Raw genomic sequence first — 13,248 nt, forward strand, 5'->3', positions numbered from 1 at the left:
AGTCCAGCTAGTATACTCCAAAACGAGGTGCAGATACGAGAGGGACCTCTTCCAGTGGGCTGAACCATTTGAGGCCCCGCTCTGTAACAGGGCAAATATATATATTTTTTTACTTTTATTTATTTATTTATTTTAAGAGAAAGAAAGCATGAGTGGAGGAGGGGCAGAGAGAAAAAAAAAAAAAGAGTAAGAATCCCAAGTAGGCCCCGTGCTTTCTGCACAGAGCCCCACACGGGGCTCGATCCCACAAGGAGATAGTGGCCTGAGCTGAAATCACGAGTCAGATGCTTAACTGACTGAGCCACCCAGGAGCCCCTGGGGCAGATAATTTTAAGCAGGCACTCTTCCTGCAGCAAACGGACACACAAGCGTTTCTGCCACAATGTGGCGTGTTTTCCCGGAAATCTTCACCTTCTGCAAAATCACACACTAAAAATAATAGGATTCATGGGAAAGACGGGGTGGCGCAGGTCGCTCAAGACTTACAGGACCTTGTCACTTGAGGCTTTCCCAAAATAGTCATGGCTCTAGCAATACCCTAGCAGAGTAAGCCGCACCAGCCCCTGGACCCAAAGCCCCAGTGGGCCAGTCGTTGATTGGTGCTTCTCCTTTGAGACGATGGGCCTCAGGGTCACTCACTTCTTTTTTTTCTTTTTTTTTTTAATTTTTTTTAACATTTATGTTTTGAGAGACAGAGAGAGACGAAGCGTGAGCAGGCAAGGGGCAGAGAGAGAGGGAGACACAGAATCCAAAGCAGACCCCAGGCTGCGAGCTGTCAGCACAGAGCCCGCCGCGGGGCTCGAACCCACCAACCGTGAGATCATGACTGAGTCAGAGTCAGGTGCTTAACCGACTGAGCCACCCAGGTGGCCCAGGGTCACTCACTTCCTACAGAGACCATTCTCACCCCAATCAAAAACCCTACCCAAGGTGTCACCTGTATACACTGCGTTCTCACAATGCAATGCCTTCCAGTCCCTTCCCTGGCCCTCTCAGCTTCTCCCTTCAGCCTGAGGGGGCTGGGGGCCGAAAGATACTAAAACAGCCACAACTTGCACTAAAGGAAGTTGCACCTGTAGACTTTTAGCATTTTTTTTAATTCCTGTCCTATTTCTCTTCCTTCATGAGAAAGCCCATCCCCATCTATCGAAACACAAACACGCTGGGAAAAACGGTCAGTGAGCCAACACAACTTTCACGCACCAACATCCTTTCCCCGTTCGTGAATCATGGAAACACGAGCTGTGTAGACCAACAACCAAGTAATTGCAAGTGTAAGACAACCAGGAGTTGCTTTCCAGATAATTCGACCGTGAGTCACATCTGATTTACAACGGGCGGACTTCTGGACCCTACACATTCACAGAAAGTTGTAACAAGCGAGCGAATCCAGCCTGCGAGCTGCTTTCACACATAATGCCATTCTTTACAGTGTGTCCTTTCGTCATTTTACTCAAACTGACTCGGAGGCAAAGCAGCCACCAATTCTTGGCAGCCCGTCCCACGAAGGGGTGGACCTCGTTCTCCACGCCTTGTATCTGGTGGGCCTCGAGACCTGCTTTGACCCTAGAAGGAGTCAGCACACAACTTCTCAAGAGGCCTTCCTTGCAACCTCCTGTTCTTCATCCTCTTGTTGTCCTGAGACCACCATGTAACGAAGCCCAAGCCAGCTCCTTGAGAATAAAAGACCAAGTGGAAAAAGAAGTCCAGCCGACAGCCAGCACCAACCCCTATGCTCATGAGCGAGACCATCTCGGACCCTGCAGCCCAGTGGAGGCGGCAGATGGCTGCAGTCACGAGTGACCCCAGGCAAGACCAGCAAAAGGAGCATATAGCACAGAACCATGAGCAAATAAAACGGCTACCGTTTTGACCCACTAAATTCTGGGGTGCTTTGTTACGCAGCAAACACAAATGCACTGTGACGCTCTGTAGACATTTCACTCATTCTTTAATATTTTAATCATTTTCCCACTGGGGAACCAGTAAATCTTTTTACTGAGGTCTCAGTGATTTCACAGGCCCCCGAGAAGGGGCTAAACCAGTCCCCAAAGTGGCACTGTGCCCAAGGACCCTACCAGGATTGATTAAAAGCCAAGGGAGGGGAGGTGTCTGGGTGGCTCAGTCGATTAAGTGTCTGACTTCAGCTCAGGTCATGATCTCACCTTCATGAGTTCAAGCCCCATGTCTGGCTCTCTGTTGACAGCTCAGAGCCTGGAGTCTGCTTCAGATTCTGTGTCTCCCTCTCTCGCTGTCCCTCCCCCATTTGCACTCTGTCTCTCTCTCTCTCTCTCTCAAAAATAAAGACGTTCAAAAAAACGTTCAAATAAAAGCCAAGGGCTACCCAACAACCCAAACTCCAGAAAGTTATCACACAGGAGGCAAGAGGAACCCAACCGATATAAAACACCAAGAAAGGGCAGTTCCTAACATTTAGACCATCCCTGAGAGAGACTGGAGGCTCTCTAACTAATATTCCTAAATGTAGGCAAGACCCCAATCTTTCTGGATGTCGTAGACGGAATAATAAATAGCACTCCACCAAATACATCGGTATCCTAATCTCAGAACCTATGAATATGTTACCTTACATGACAAAAGGGATTTTGCAGATGTGATTACACTGAGGCTCTCGAGATGGGGAAACAGCTCTGGTTACTCAGGTGGGCCGCAAAAGAGGCCTTCACACAAGAGTCCTTATGAGAGGGAGGCAGGAGGGGCAGAGGCAGACAGCAGATGTGACAATGGAGGCAGAGGTTGGAGTGATGTTTTTGGTGGCAAAAGGGGCCAGGAGCCAAGGGATGCAGGTGGCCTCTAGAAGCCGGAAAAGACCAGGAAGTGGAGTCTCACCCAGAGCCTCCAGAAGGAACACACCTCTGCCAACACCTTGACTCTAGCTCAGTTAGACCCACTTTGGACTCACTGCCACCCTCTAGACTAGAAGATAGTAAATTTGTGTCGTTTTATGCCACTGAGTTCGTGGTAATTTTCACAATAGCAATAGGAAACTAAAACAGTGGATAAGTCCTCCTGCCTACAAGAATGTAACTTTGGACTATTATTCATAATAACGATAACAGCTAATAACAGCAGTTAAGATTAATTTAGTGTCTACTTTATGACGGGCCTTGTTCTAAGTGCTCGTCTGATACAAACTCATTTAATCCTCACCAAAAGCACACAACGAAGACGATTACGACCCATATCTTACAGATGAAAAACTGAGCCTTCCAGAGGTTTAGTAACTTACCAGGGCCACGGAGCGGGGAAATGACACGGCCCAGGGTGGCACCCAGGCAGTCTGGCTCCAGATCCCATGTCTCACCCCGACAACTCCCAAAGCAAACCGTCATTGGCAACAATCAACGACAGCGTAGGGAGCACCTGCCGTGCACCAGGCACGTGCTTAGCCTTAACTTTATCTTCTCTCATTCGATTCTCACAGCACCCACTGGAGCTCAGAGCAGGCTCCCAAGCCACCCCCTTGTGTACAGAAGGAGAAATGGAGGTGCAGCCGCACCACACCCAGGAGTTAAACACGGCTGAACCCGGTTTAGCCACACATCCTCCTGCCTCTCCCGTCCCACTTGAGGGGAGGGCCCACGTGGCTGGGGAAAGGACAGAGCTCAGTAGCACGACCACATAATTTATCTTCCAAACTGGGAGGCTCAGAAAGTGAAAGGAGTCACTATGAAGAATTTCGCTTTTCATAACTGCACAAGAGGCACCCACCAGGACACGTGGCCACCCTCAAGATAAAACCCAGGCGCATATGCTGCCCCACCTGACATCCCTAGCTGCCAGGTCATGGTCAAGGCTGGAGGAGGAGGGGTGGTCCTGGCGGAGCTCAGAACGGTCTCTGCAGAGCTCCAGGCCTGGAGTCTCAGCACACAGACAGAGCCCGTCCAACGGCAGACGGGGAGGCCACACGAGAGTCCTGCAGAGGTAGGCAGCCCTGGATAGAGTCCAGGGATACAAAAAGACTACTGAACCCCACTACTGCCCCAAACAAGAAGCCCAGCAGGGAGCTCAGAGCCATGGCAAGGGGCCACATGGTCATTAAATGTGGCCCACAGCCTGAGACACCCAGCTCATCTCCAAAGTTCTAGGCCTGCCGGACAAGAAGCCATGCGGCCTGAGGCTCCAGCTGAGCTCTGCCCCTTCCTAGCTGTGGGATCTCGGGCCAGCCCTTTTCCCCTCTGGGCCTTCTGGAGAAAATGCAGCCACTGATAAATGCCCTACCTGTGTCTACAGGATTCGTTAATAATACATAATAACAGACAACAGCAAATGAGCCATAAACGTAGCAGAGGTTGTGGGAATACATAAAATCCTCTCTGAAATGGGTGCTATTGATTAGTCCCACTTTACAGATGAAGAAACTGAGGTGGGGTGGGAGAGGGGCTAAGTCACGTGCCCAGAACCCCAAGGCTGCTAAGTGGTAAAGTCAGAATTGGAATCCAAGCCGACTGTTTCTGTAAAATCACACCGAAACATTCTCTCTCCCCGACTCGGACAATGTAAAGCAGCACATTCTAGTTCAGAGTCCCTGAGGGAGTGCCTTAGTCCCTAGTCGTCCCCCCCACCCCACCCCCCAATTATAAGTCTTATTGGCAGGCTTTGCAAATCCATTCCCAGGGCCCCTTTCCCTGGAAAGTCTAATTCCAGAAGGTCGGGGACTGAAAATCATAAGGACCTCCCTCCCAGGTGATTCCTAAAACACTTCTCTTCCCATTCAAGTCCCTCTGGAGACTGATTTCCAGAAAACAGAATGTCTCACTCTGGTGCTCCTGTATCCTTGACCTCCTGTAAAACTCTCTGGTCTCCCTCTTACCCAGAGTGCAGCCTCAGCACAAAGCTTTCCAAAGAAAAACACATGGGGCTAAAGGGTTCTGCCCGTGTTTGGGTTTCCATACATTTTTGCCACGGTTACCTTCTGTTTGTGGCAAGTGACACAGGTGTCCCATGTATGGAATTTACATAAATAAGACTCTTAAATCCTGTTAAAAAAAACAGCAGGTGAATTTTAAAAGTAATCAATAAATCACAGTTTAGGTGGTCAGAACATACAGTGGAATCAGGAAAGTGAATCTCAAATGGCTGAAGATCGAGAAAAAGTTCCCTAAGGATAAGCTGTGCCCATGGAGGTTTTGCTGACGGCCCTGAGCTCTGTTCTAACATCACCCCTTCCTGCCCCCAGCTCTCTCACCCTGGGGAATGTACCCAATTCCTCTGAGCCTCAGTTTCTCCTTGTGTAAAACCTCCCACCTCATGGAGTGTTCATGAAGATTAAATGAGACGACACAGGCGAAGCATTTAACACAGAGCTGGTGCTTACAAACCCTGCAGACACAGACAGGGAGTGAACGGTGTCGGACGGTCCTGCCCTCTACCCCCTTCATGCTGAGGTCCCAAGTCTGAAATCCAGATATGTGGGAACTCAAACTTGGCTGTCCACTCAAAGAAGTCCTGATACAACAGTTCCGGGAGGAGACCCAGACATGAAGACTTTTACAAAGCCCCCCCAGGTGGTTCTAACAGGCAGCTGGGATCGAGAACTAACCCCAGGGCATGTCCAGGAGCCAAAGAGGGTTCCCTCCAATACTACATGCTCCAGAATCAGCCTTCAGCTGCCTTCATTCTTGCTTCCCACCAGTGGAATCTGCAGAGATGGGGGAAAGGCGTCCAAGGCGTTGTGTTTGCCGGCAAAGAGGTGTTCGTCGCGTCAGAGTGGAGCACTGAGGGTCCGAAGGCATCGGGAACCTGAACATGTTCTCCACACAGCCTCACATCAGAAAAACTGAAGCAGAATCTGCCCACCTTCCCTAGCCTCTAAAGAAAGCAGAGCAGCTGGACCCCGTGCCACACCACACAAGGCAATGCAATCCCCGTGGACATCTGGGAGACAGAGGCAAGAAAGCCGTCTCTCCCTTCCTCTTACGGGGCAAAAAACTTGGTAAATCCCTGCCCCTCTGATACCTGCACTATCCCCACAACAGACCAAGGCAGGCGTCACGTGCTCCTTACACAGACCAGGAAAGGAATGCTTAGCTGGAGTTGACACGCACTTTGGGCCCCAAAGCCACTTTGCTCCCTTACTCCTGTGCCCCTGTCACCGTCCATCTCGGAGCCATGGATCGGGAGTCATTTCCAATAAAAGGAAGGCAGCAAGGATTTGCAGAGTCCACTGTGGTGGGGCCAGTGTCGGTCTTGGGCAGTGCCCGCACGTCTTGGTCCCCTCCTTGGCTCTCCCTGCTCTCCATGCCCAGACATGCCTGTAGGTGGAAGGCGCTCCCTCCCTGCCGAATGCTGCTCATTCATTAAAGCCCCTGGTTCCTCCCTGCCATTCTAATTATGCACAGCAATAATAAAGAAGCTTCCTCCCCTACCAGAGGCCTATTTATGTGATGAGAGAGCATTTCACCCCCACGGTATTGACTCGTCACTCAAACCCTTGTTGGAATCAAAGTCTCATCTCTTTCAGGATTGACTGAGCCCTGCCTACTCCTCTTCAGCTTCCACCCACTCCTGCGCATCCAAGTTTCTAGAAGCACCATTTCGCGAGGAGTGGGCAGGATGCAGATGCCATTCCCCACTGCTGTGTTCCCTTAGGGATTACTGGCTGATATTCATTCGACACACAGTAGGATATTTTTTGAGCACCTACTATGTGCCCTTACTAAGATTGCGGAAATGAAAGACCTAATCCCTCTCCCCCCTTGCTGGGAGAAAAGGCATTAAGAGAAAAGCACACGCTTTTAGGGTCTGTGACTGATTCATATCCCATCTCAAGCATTCATTGGCTGGGTGATTTGATTCCTCCACTGGGAAAATTACCTATTTCTCAAAAGCCTCAACCGCCTCATCGGCAAAATGGGGTCATAATAACACAACCTCATAGGGTTGTTGGAAGGGTCAACGGGATATACAGAATTGGAACGTCTTGAGCACCCCATCTACACTCGCTGAGATTATCAACAGCCAGTACCAAAGACTTTGGAACCACGCAGCCGAGAGGTCACCAAGATGGATAAGCCTAGGAAGGCTTCCCAAGAAGTGATACCTGAGCTGGGTTTTGAAGGATAAGTAGGAGTTTGCTAGGGAAAGGGAGGATGTGCATGGCGGGGGGAGCTGCCTGAGGGCTAAAGGCGATCCCGGGCTGAGACACACAGGACACGGTGCGGGAAGCGTGCACAGGGAGTACCGAGGGACCACAGTGGCAGTGGACAGAGCTTCAAATGCAAGTACAGACACAGAAGTGGATCCATGGTCAGAGTCCTCGCCAGTGAAACCCAGAGCACCATTTCAACTCTTTCCTTAGCTCCTCGAGAGCCACGACCAGTGCCCTTCCACTTCCGTCTGTAGTTTGGCGGCCACGGGAAAGTGGGGCAGTCACACTCTACTGGTCGTGTGCTCATTCATTCGGACACTCAGTAGGATTCCCTAAGGGCCTATGACAGGCCAGGCATGTGCTAAGAGAGGCTGGACAGCTTGGTCACTTCCTAACCTTCACTCAAACCCATTCCCAGCTGTGCCAGGCTGGCCTGGCAGCTCTCTCCAGAAGTGACATGGGGGTAACGGGGACTCTCTCCTAGCCAGCCATTCGATAACAAAGGTGATTTGGCCAGGGCCACATGAAATCATTTGGTGTTTTCAGATTGCAGCATAGACGAAGTCCTCGATAAATGTCAGTGTTTAAAATGTTTATTTTTATGATGCTTAACTGCTAGGGCGTTAGAATCCCATCTCCGAAGTCCAACGCAATGCCTCCAGAGGGACCCCCCCAGGACACAGGCAACCCCCCTGCCTGCTGTTCCTCTGCCTACCCCATCCCCACCCTGGAGCATATGACGAGGTGTCCACTGCCCATGCCCATCCCTGCCTGGGTCACCACAGGAGCTAGCTCAGTCTGAACCACCCCACACCCCCCCCTCCCGTTCATCTCATCCTTCTAGGGCTCCCTGGATCCACCAGCCTAGGTCTTGGTGGGGGCAGGATTGAAGGTCTAAAGATAAAGGGGTGGCCCTTCTGGTTTTGTAAATTAATTTAAATGTTCTATTAAGGAAATCTGCGCACATATACAAAGGGCACAGTAATGAACCACCATGTACCCATGACCCAGCTTCCACAACTACCAACATTCTTGTTTCGCAGGCAACTCCGCCCACACCCCACCCCCACTTGCTTTGTTGGGAAAAATGTTACGGCCAGCCTTTCTGGCCATACCGCCCAGGGCTCCCCCTGCTCCCAAGAGCCAACACGGTCTGATCGCTCTGGTACTTATCCTTTTGCACCAAAAGCATCCCTGAAATGATCTCCTGAAGAACACCATTTTTATGTCCCTAACAGAGTAGTAATCACTGGCCACACCCACAGGGCTTACACAGGATGGCAGTGAAGGGCGAGAGCCCTATTATCAGATGGCCTGAGTCCAAATCAAAACTTCCTAGATATGTGACCTTGGATAGGTCGCTCAACCTATGTTTAGATTTCCTGCCTGGAGGAAAGGGGAATGCTGGTAACAGATCTGATGAGGCTTGAACAAACAAAATAAGGTATGCTCTTTGCCCAGCACAGAATACTCAGTGAGGAAACCTTAGAAATAGACGTGTTAGCTGGTGGGTGAGCTCTGCTCCTATGAGATACTATGAATATCTCCCATTTTAGAGATGAAGGGATGAGAACCAAGAGAGAAGCAGCAAGTTGCCAGGGACAGCCTGCTCTGTGTCCCAAGTCCATGTGTCGGATGTTCTCACTGGCTGCCTTGAACTGCAGATCACTGGAAGTGAAGAAACACTCCAGAATAGACACGGGCGAACAGTGCCAGGTGGCCCGGGACACCCAGCATGTGTTTCCCCGTCCTGGATGGGGAGCTCTCCCAGCCTGAGGAGAGACAACCACACAGTGCCTGTGTGTGCATGCGTGTAGGGGAGGGGTGCTGAATTCGATTTTACAAGACAAAATGACGCAGGAGGGGGCGAAGGGGGGAGCAAGTCCCTGCTCACTCTTTCTGAATTCACACACCCTACGGCCAACCTTGCATTTGATACAGCCATTCACTATTTATCGAAGCACGAGAGGCAAGAAACTGGTTCACTAACTTAAGCTTTAGCAATTCTTGGCAATTCCGATGTCCCTCCCTATCATCCTATTTTTTTTTTTTTCCAATTTAAAGGAAAAGGGTTGGGGGTGGGGGGGGAATAAATCAGTCCAGTTGCTGAGTGATATCCAGACAAAGCCACCAGCCCATCAACCCCATTTGCCAGCTGGGGAAGAGCAGGGGCGGGGGAGATTTGGATGTGTGTTTGGGCTCCGCCTGGGCGCTCCCAGGGTGCTCCCCAGAGTGAGCCCTGTCAGGATGTCCCCCTCCCCCCGCACTCCCCCACTACTGCAGTGCCGTGTAGGGAGGCACCTCCCAGATCTGCAGGAACAATGGGCTGGGGAGGGGGCAGGTGCCGCTCGGAGCGCAGCAAAGGGCGGGGGCCGCGGCCACAGACAGTAAGACTGCCAGCACCCCGCCCATGGTGTCTGCGCCGCCACCTGACTCAGTTTCCCCAGCTTTGAGGTCCCCGCAGAGCCTTTCCTGGATGAATTTCCCTTACTTCCGAGACATTTTAATTTCATCTTCGCCAGGCGGTTTACCCTGCAGCTCCCCTCCAGCGGCTGCTACTGCTAAAGCCCCTCCGGTCAGGGACGCGCGGCGTCTCCGTGCGCCCAACTTTCCCCACTTGGGACCCACGATCCTGGCCAGGCCGTCCCCTCGGCTGGCGAAACCATGATTTACAGCCCTGGGCTCCAAAAGCTGTTCCTCCTCTTCCCTCCGTTCCCCGGTCCTCTCTCGCTCCTTACCCAGCACCCCCGCCCCGTGTGAGCCCTAACCTCGCTCCCCAAAGAAAGCAGCCACGGCACATTTGCAAAATGCGGGCGTTCGTCCTCGGCGCTGGGCGCCACCTTCCTCCCCCCCCGCCCGGGCAACCAGGGGACGAGCCCCCGCCGCTTCGCGCCTCCACAGCCCGCAGAATCCCCGGGGATGGGCGGGGCGGGCTGTGCGCCGCAGTTCAGCCTGGAGCTGCAGCCCCCACTCCCGGCTTGTTAAGTCCGACCTCCGAGGGGCGAGGGGACAGCTCCAAATCCTCGATTTGCCCCAGGCTCCCACCCCCGCCTCGCTGAGTCACGGAAATGAGCCGCTGGGGATTCGGGGCCACCCGGCGGCCGGCCCTTTACTCCGCAAGCGCGGGCGTCCCCGCACAGCGCGCAAGGGATGGACACGGTGGGGAGGTTCTCACCCGGACTCGCAAAGGGCCCCGCAGGAGGCGCCCCCCACCCCCGCCCGCCACGACGGGGATGGTCAGAGAGCCCGGGCGGGGGCTGCGGTCCCCGCCGCAGTGTCCGCACCCCGGCCGGGAGCGCAGCACGTGACCGGCGGGCCGGAGGCGGCCCCCAGGACCCCCTGCCCCGCCGCGGCGCTGACCCCGGCCCTCCCCGCTGGGGCAAGATGTTGCGGGGTGCGCGCCCACTTTCCCGCGGCCCGAGAGGGAGCTTCGGGGCCCCGGGCCGAGCGCGCCTCATCCCTCCCCCGCCCGGCCCGCCCGGCCCGCCCCGCCGCAGCCGCAGGACCCGCGCCCTGCGCTCACCTCGGGGCCCCGAGTCGCCGCCGCCGGCCTCCTTGTCCGCCATGGTCGCGCAGCCCCGGCCCGCGAGAGGAACCTCCGGCGCAGCCCCTGTTTCCGTGCGGGTCCCGGTCCGCGTCCTCGGCGGCACTCGGGCCGGGTCTGAGCCGCGGGGCAGCGGGAGCACTGCTGTGACGCGGCCGCCGCCGCAGCCCGGACTCCTCCCCGCGCTCCTCCCGGGCCCGCCCCGCGCCCCGCCCCGCCGAGCCCGGCAGGCTGGGGAAGGCCGGCGAAAGCAGGCGCGGGGCCCGGCTCGGCGTCTGCCCGCCCCCGGGACCCGTCGCTCCAGGCCCGGCCCCTCCTCTCCGGGACTCGCCCCCCGAGTCGGCCGCCGCCTAGGAGGTGGCGCGGCAGGGGCTGGGCGGCTCGTCTGCCGGCCGAACGCCGGCGCGCACGGAAGGCGCACAGCTCGGCGAGCGGCGGGGACTGGATTTCAGGTCCCCTCCGCCCGGCTGCGCGTCCTCTCTCTGGAATGGCAGGGGGCTCAAGCCCTGCAGCAGGCACCGCACAGAAACCCCACTCTCCCGAGGAAGCCGGCTCCAGTTTCCACCAATTTATCTCTCTCCCCCACCCCCCAGGGTCCCAGGGGAGCGGGCAAGCGCCCTTGCAAAGGAGGAAGCCGGCGCAGCCAGGACTCAGGCCGCAGACCGAGGACCTGCGCTGGGGGCCTCCTTCTGCGCACTGCCGCGGGCATCCTCCTCCAGGTCGCCCGCTGGACTCCATGGCAACTCGGGACCCCGGGAGGCGCTAGCCTCGGTGGCTGCGTCGCGCCTTCCATATAAGGGCTTCCAACCCGGCCCTCGTTAAAAGTCTGAGAATAACGGCATTAATAATGCAGAGCTTCGGCGGTCAATGGTTCATCCTCCCTGTACTCAGGCTCCGCCCCACACACGCGCCCGGGCACCTGTTTGCGACTGGCCAAGTGGCTTCTGGGTCCTCTGTGCAAGAAGGCAACGAGGGTTGTGATAAGACTCTAATGACCACCGTTACTTGGCCTTTCCCTTATGCCTGGCCTATGCTAAGTGCTTCAGAGCCTTATCTCATTTTCCCTGCATAACTCTAAGAGGTGGGAACTAGAGGTCCCCATTTTGCAGAGAAGGAAACTGAGGTTTAAGGGATTTCGGTGATGATCCCTAGAATACACACAAGTGAGTGACCAAACGGGGATAACGATCAGCAATCCGTCATGCCCTGAGATGGGCCACCTCTCTCAAGGGCACCTAAGGGAGGCGTCATCCTGCAGCCAAGTTATGGAGGAGGGGGTAGGCGGGGTGCTGCCACCGGAGCCCAGAGTCCACCCTCTGCTCAGAAAGTGATGTTAGGGTGATGAGTTAAAAGGATGAACTGGGGGGGTGCCTGGGTGGCTCAGTCAGTTGAGCATCCAACTTTGGCTCAGGTTGATTTCACGGCTGGAGAGTTTAAGCCCCACATCGGGCTCTCGGCTGTCAGAGCCCGCTTGGATCCTCTGTCCCCCCCTCTCTCTCTGCGCGTCCCCCGCTCGCGTGTGCTCTCTCTCAAAAATATAAATAAGCATTTAAAAAGAAGTAGAAGGAGAAGGATGAACTTGCCCCCTGCCTGCATTAAAAATCCTGAGTGTGAAGTCTCTGGCTGTGTATGAGACCACGAGCTGGTTATTTAACCTCTTTGAGCCTCAATATCCTCATCTGTGAAATGGGTACAAGAGAACCCCCTTTGTGAGAATGAAGAGGACTAGATGAGCTGATGCATGAACATGCCTTGCTTGGGGTCTGACACATGGTAAGCCGTCCAAAAAGTATTAGATATTCCTAAGTCACAGGCAGCTTTTTACAATGGCCACTTGTGCAGGGTAGTGGGCAGTGGGGGGCGGGGGCACATGGCTGGGGACACTCGCAGAGTGGAGAATACTGTTTTCCTACAGAGTGCCCTCTTCCTACTAAGACTACTGGCCTGCTGGGACAATACCCCAGCATCTCAGAGGCAGATCCAAGACATGGCCCTGCAGGCCAAGAGCATGTGGCACCTGAATGCAGGCCGGAGAAAGGGTTAAGGCAGTTGTGCAGGTGACAAGGTCAACTCTGCTTCAGCCCTTCCAGCTGACTTTCTCAGACATGGTTACAGTCTACATTTGTCTCCATGTTTGACGCCCCCTTCCCTTCCCTCCCCTAACTGCCCACATCCGGGCATCCTTCAGAACCCCAGTCCAAGGCCACCAGCCCAAGGAAACCCAGGATGGACGCCACCCCAGTCCCCAGGCTCCTACCATAAGCTATATACTCACACATCTCGCTTTATTTTTCTCCTGCTTCTATACCGCTGCTCAGGCAGCTCAGCACTCAGAAGCCTCCTCTGTCTATCCGCAGGGAGGTCCACCTCACCCAGGACTTGACCTCCCACCCGGGCTCCAGACCTCCTGAGAGTCTCCCCAGGGCACCTCCCAGGCCCTTCCCATTCTACCAAAGCCCAGCTCATCCTCCACTACCCCCCTCCTGGCCCGCAGGGTCTCCGTAAAGGCAGCATCACCCACAAGCCGCCAAGCCCCACGCCTGGGCATCAGCTCTCATTCGTGTCTCTGTGTCTGTCCGAGTTCGGCCCATCT

General features: G+C 54.7%; 1 protein-coding gene across 1 annotated transcript in view; it reads right to left on the minus strand.

Annotated features, from left to right (window-relative positions):
• The window catches only part of HSPA12A (heat shock protein family A (Hsp70) member 12A), a 67,117-nt gene extending 56,440 nt beyond the window's left edge, over positions 1–10,677 (minus strand). Inside the window, exon 1 of the mRNA XM_042907805.1 lies at positions 10,635–10,677. Coding sequence (XP_042763739.1) covers positions 10,635–10,677 — 43 coding nt within the window. The remainder of the gene's footprint in view (positions 1–10,634) is intronic.
• Positions 10,678–13,248: the final 2,571 nt, after the last annotated feature.

Source organism: Panthera leo, chromosome D2 (assembly GCF_018350215.1).
Source record: "Panthera leo isolate Ple1 chromosome D2, P.leo_Ple1_pat1.1, whole genome shotgun sequence".
NCBI lineage: Eukaryota > Metazoa > Chordata > Mammalia > Carnivora > Felidae > Panthera > Panthera leo.